Source organism: Vigna angularis, chromosome 8 (genome assembly GCF_016808095.1).
Source record: "Vigna angularis cultivar LongXiaoDou No.4 chromosome 8, ASM1680809v1, whole genome shotgun sequence".
Classification (NCBI taxonomy): Eukaryota; Viridiplantae; Streptophyta; class Magnoliopsida; order Fabales; family Fabaceae; genus Vigna; species Vigna angularis.
Genome location: NC_068977.1, coordinates 28496590 through 28502137, shown reverse-complemented (window position 1 = coordinate 28502137; position 5548 = coordinate 28496590). Strand labels below are relative to the sequence as shown.

At 36.2% G+C, this 5548-nt stretch overlaps 1 protein-coding gene across 1 annotated transcript; it reads right to left on the bottom strand.

Moving 5' to 3' along the window:
- Positions 1-2855: 2855 nt before the first annotated feature.
- LOC108345302 (heavy metal-associated isoprenylated plant protein 31) lies at positions 2856-5125 on the bottom strand. Its single transcript, XM_017583890.2, has 3 exons — positions 4753-5125; positions 4249-4330; positions 2856-3386 (listed from the first exon to the last, which is right to left on the bottom strand). The coding sequence occupies exons 1-3, from the start codon at positions 4756-4758 to the stop codon at positions 3058-3060; spliced, it is 417 nt and encodes a 138-aa protein (XP_017439379.1). The 5' UTR covers positions 4759-5125; the 3' UTR covers positions 2856-3057.
- Between the last annotated feature and the right edge of the window lie 423 nt (positions 5126-5548).

The window sequence follows — 5548 nt, the reverse complement described above, 5'->3', positions numbered from 1 at the left end:
AACCATTGAATTAGTTGTCCAGTTTATCATTACGTGACACTCTGAGACGTGATTACCATAGGTGAAGTGTTGGAGGCCAGGGTTCTCACGACAAGAAAGAAGTCGGTGGAGTGGAGCGCATCGATCCTAAATGCTTGAACGCGTCGATCTCCTCCACCCTCTCGAAGCTTCCCTAGGCTCCCCCTTCAGCTCTGACCCTCTCTCTCCCAATCCCAACCCTCTCATCATCGTCATCAGCGGCCCTAGTGGTGTCGGTGTTGGGTCTATCGAGGAGGAGGTTCCCTGTGGGTTACACAAACACCAATAACATCTAAGCCAACTATATAAGGGATCGACACCACTCTTTACCCAAAACCTTAAGACAATGAGTTAATGAGTTTTTCACCTTTATATACTGCTCTACTTTCTCATATATATCAAATGTGGGACTTGGAATCACACTTGGATTCCCAACAATCTCCCCCTCAAGGGTGAGTCCCTTCCACATAGGTACACTCTCCCTCCAGCGGAATCATTCCCAACTATCCACAACCACGAGTAGCCCTTTCCAACCGCTGTTCATCTTAACAGAACTTGCTTACTTAGATAGAGCCGGTCACCAAGACAAACCAGGCTCTAATACCACTGTTGGGAAAATCGAGGAGGAGGTTCCTCTATGGGTTACACAAACACCAATAACATCTGAGCCAACTATATAAGGGATCGACACCACTCTTTACCCAAAACCTTAAGGCAATGAGTTAATGAGTCTTTCACCTTTATATATTGCTCTACTTTCTGATTTCTATCCAATGTGGGACTTGGACTCACACTTGGATTCCCAATAGTTAGAAAGACACGCTTATCTCGCGCCTCCGCGAGGCTCGCCGCGGCCTATACTTGGTTGTCACCGCCACATCGCGCCCTCGTTGCCCCACCGAAGTCGACGACAAGGACTACCTCTTCGTCTCGAAGGAGGAGTTTCTCGGGATGGTGGAGCGGGAGGAGTAGTACGCCCTTGTTCTTAGGGTCGATATTCAGGGTGTCGCCACGTGAGAGAGGAGATGAAACTTTTGAAGAATTTTGATTATGTTGTGGTGAATGCGAAGGGGAAGCTAGAGAATGTTGTGAAGTTGATTAAGTCTATTATTGATGCTGAGAAAGCTAGGGTTTTGCACTTAAATAGAGGGCTGAGGGTAAATGAACCAGGAAGAATCTCTATGAAAGGTTTTCTTTTATTGATTTCATAAACTGTTCATTGTGGAAGATTGGTCATTAGTGTTTTTAAGGGAACAACTATTCCTTTTCTGCAACCTCAATCCTAAAATGCTCATTCTTTCATAAACTGGTTTGGACTTAAACTAAAAGATTCATTAACATGTCAACATCGATTCTACTATGCAGTTTGTGCTCAGAACTGAATAATAATACAGTATAATCCCAAGTGCAAAACTTCACTGTCTCCAACTTTTCTCATCAAAATTCCATTGCCTTCTTTGCCATAATTCAATTTGTACCTTCAATGAGCGAGAAATCATGAAATGATTTTAACCTAAAGGCAACGAAGGAGAAGTTGCGATGGAGGCTATAGTGTAGTTCGATATTCAGTATGATTGATTAACAGTGATGAGAGTTACAATGATGACAGAAGAAGGAGAAGTGTGATGAAGCTTCTAGTTTTGAGTGGGAAGGGGATTGCCACATGGCAGTCCCTCATTGGCTAAGCTTGCCACGCAATGACTAATTGGACAGGTCATTCAGTTTTGGCCAGGGGAACAACTCTATCGTTAGCATTTTTAACATCGTAAGAAGAAATGATCTATTTGAACTATTTTTTACAAAACATGGAACGTTTATGAATTTTTGAGAAAGAAAAGACCAATTTAAATCCATCTAATAAACCGAGAGATCAAAATAGGTATTAAACCAAAAAATATTTAGTTACTTATGGAAAATAACAAACCAAGATGTAATGATTTCTCTTCGTCATCCTAGAATTGTTTCTTCTTCAAGCTTTCCACTCTTTATAGGTATCTTTCCTTCTCTGTTTTTCGTTGATTTCCCTTTAATTTTAAAAAAAGAAACTATATACTCTACTCTTAATAGAAGATAAGTGGATTGTAATTTGCTGAGAAAAAGTGTTAGGTTAACGTGGATCCAATTCAAGTTGGTCCATAACAATTTCCCCCAAGTAGTATTGAGGTCCAAATAATTATATATGGCAAATTACAGACACTTAATTACTCTGTTTTACCATTGTTACACGAGGCTTGGAAAAGTGCAATGTTTTTAAAAAAATCGCATCTTATAAGCTTTAAGATTTTCAATATCTCGATCAAGATGAAAATATTTTGCTTTTTTAATATATTATATTGATGTCATTTTTAGTTCATAAGTCTGAAAAGTTTATCAAAATAACATGATAATGTGCTTATAATTCTAGAAGTATGCCCTTAGTTTTTTAAATATGTAAACGAAAAAGTACTCACCTAATATTTCAAAAAGGTATAGAAAGGAAAAAGAAAAGGTTAAAGTGTGTATATGTGTAAGAAGGTGTTTTACTATATTTTTGATAAACCAAACTAATCACCTTTTTTTTCCTTTACAATTTCGAACTTGATGTGTTCATTAGGGAAATTAAGCATTTCTTATATGGATAATTTCTTGTATTCAGAAGAAAGTTTGGAGACGTATTTTCTATCTTTATTTTTTTACACAAATTTTATGTCTTTTAATATCAAATTAAGTAATACAACTTTCTATGTTTCTTTATACAAATTAATTAACATATTTTTACTCTCTCTTTTACCATACTTCTTCACATTAATTTTTTTCCATAGTCTCGTCACTGTATACACAACATCACAGAAGAGAAATTAACCAAGAAGCTCGTTGGATATTTAAAGGAGGCACAAGACGATACACTCAAGAAAATTGGCAAAAAAAAAAATCAACCAATAGTAAACAAACTCTAATTTCCTAGGAGAAAATGTCTCACTCTCAATTTCTTCTTTTTCTCTTGAAAGAGAAACTAACCTGAAGTGAGGAAAAAGTATGCTTAAAACTGATCTAATTCAATTACATTATGGTGCAAGCATGAGGGTTATCATCACTGAAGAGAGAAGCAAATGCTTCATCAGATGCCACAGCAACTGAATACACTGCAGGGGTATGGAAGAAACTGTGAACACCATTGGTAGCTTCACTTTTGTATGCATCATAGTAATGGTTAACAATGTAACTGGGATACTTGTAAAATGAAGAAAAATGAGCATGCCCTGGAAATGGCCATGGTTCTGCCACTTTCCCTGCACGTTTGATTGCCTTCAAAACCTTCTTTTCCTCCAAGCCATAGCCCCTCACTGTTATTTTCTGTGATTCCATTTCAACTTCTACCTCATCTACTCCTGTAAATCACACATTCAACAACTTCAAAAACTAATACATAACACATTCTGATATTCTACTAACTCACTCTTTTGACAGATAGACTTCAGTTCATTTGACAAAAAATAGAAAGTTGTGAGTTAAAAAAGCTAAATTTCAAAACATGGTAGTTAAAAAAACGGGACTAACTCAATTACACACATGGTGCTTGATGACCCAAGAAAAAGTCACTTTGCAGTACTTTTTGCTTGCTTTTGGATATGCTTATTTTCATGCTGAATGAGAGCTCATAATGTCATGTTTCTCATGAGTTCACTTTTCATGAACATAAAAATGTGATTCATTTTTGCTCACCAGCAAAAGCGAAAAGTTGCACACTTTAAGACATCATTTATCTATGTAACAGAATACACATTATAAGAAGTAATGGAACAACAGCTAAAGATGTATATTTGCATATAACTTGCAGCCTTTCACCTCAAAATAATTAACATTAATAAACTAGTAATTACAATAATGTGAAGGGTCCATTTTGAATTTGTTGTAAGACTATAGAACTGGTTTTGTTTTCATTTGTAATGACAACTAATGTTGTTTGGTTAAGGTGTGACAGAGAGGCAACCTAATTTGTTAGATTGGAAAACATGTCTGAAGAAATTTGGAACCCATCTGGCAACAGGAAGGTGTACATGGACCCCAGAATGGTATGGTGCACCAAATTCTTGACTTATGGTTTAACACTTAGCAAGGAAAGTGAGAAATGCACATGGAGATTTTGGAAATCAAAGCCCAAACAAAATGCAAAGATAAGCAACACAACCGTTACCCTTCAATGGCCCATGTATACCAGCTCAATCAATCCATAGCCTCCAGAAAATGTACCTTTAAGTTTGAAGAGAGCTTTCTTTAGTTTTGAAGCACATCCTTCACAATCAAGATTTGGAACTCTCACCTCTATCATATTCTGCTAAGAGAAATGCTTGTGAGTACTTTTTTAATACTTTCCCAAATAATATTTAAAGCTGTGTACTACAAATATCAGATGAAAAATTGCTTTCACGAAATTCCAATGCAGTAATGCAGAAAAACCAACTGTTATTTTGAGAGTAAAAGTACGAAAAAGAAAAACTTTGGCACATTAACATCCATTTGAGACATTATTTTCAGTAAAAAAACATGTCAAATGAATATAAGTGGGTCGACCCACCATTGGTCTAAAAGTATCTTTGAACTATATCTACAACTCAAATCCAATCATGCAGTAGACACACTGTAATAATCTCAGTCATAAACTCCTAATTAACTGCTCTTCAAATGCAAAAAAAAAAGTGCTATGAACCAAACCATTCTAAGCTTGTGTGTATGTAATCAGAAAAAGGGACTTACAGACATATTTGATGGTGTAGATTAAACTGAAACAAGCGACCCTTCTTGCAGAAAAAGGAAGAGAGCAATGTGTTGTGTTGTGGTGTTGGATGAAAGAGATGAAAGAGAAGATGGTGGTGTTAACAGGGTGACAGAAACAATGTGAAGGGTGTGTTTTAAAGAGTAATGGTGAAAAAGGATGATTGGGGTTTGAAACCCGAAAAGGTAGCAGAGTATAGTATATTCACGCGTGGGGTGAGGCAAAACAAAAGCGTGGATTCCTCTCTCTTACGCTCCCCAATTTTGAGGCACACAGTCTCACCCTGTCTCCATTGACTTGCCACCACCTATGGACCATTTGAACATCTCTCAGTGGAATCATGAAAATGGTAGACACCTTTTCTCTTTTCTTTCTTCCACATGTACACACCATCATTTCTACCTGCATATGTTGCAGTGCTTGTAAACTCACCCAGCTGCATGGTGGGTTACATGTAATCAATATCTAACTACAAAGATTATAATGTCCATTCTTTTCAAATAATTATGCTTTTTTTTTTCTCTTTACCCTTTTTGCCATTCTTTTTTGTATATAAAAGAGGTGTCAAATGTAAGAATGAGGAAAATCAAGATTCATCGTAGGCTAAATTATACTGTATCTTGTCGTTTTAAGGGATTTTGTAATTTTGAAAAAAATAATGTTATTGTGTTTCTTATCAATATTCCGCATACTTATATGGTCTCCTTGTTCTTAAAATAGAGATGATTTACATTAATTTTTTCTTAAAACTTTTAATTATATAGTTTTAATTATTAG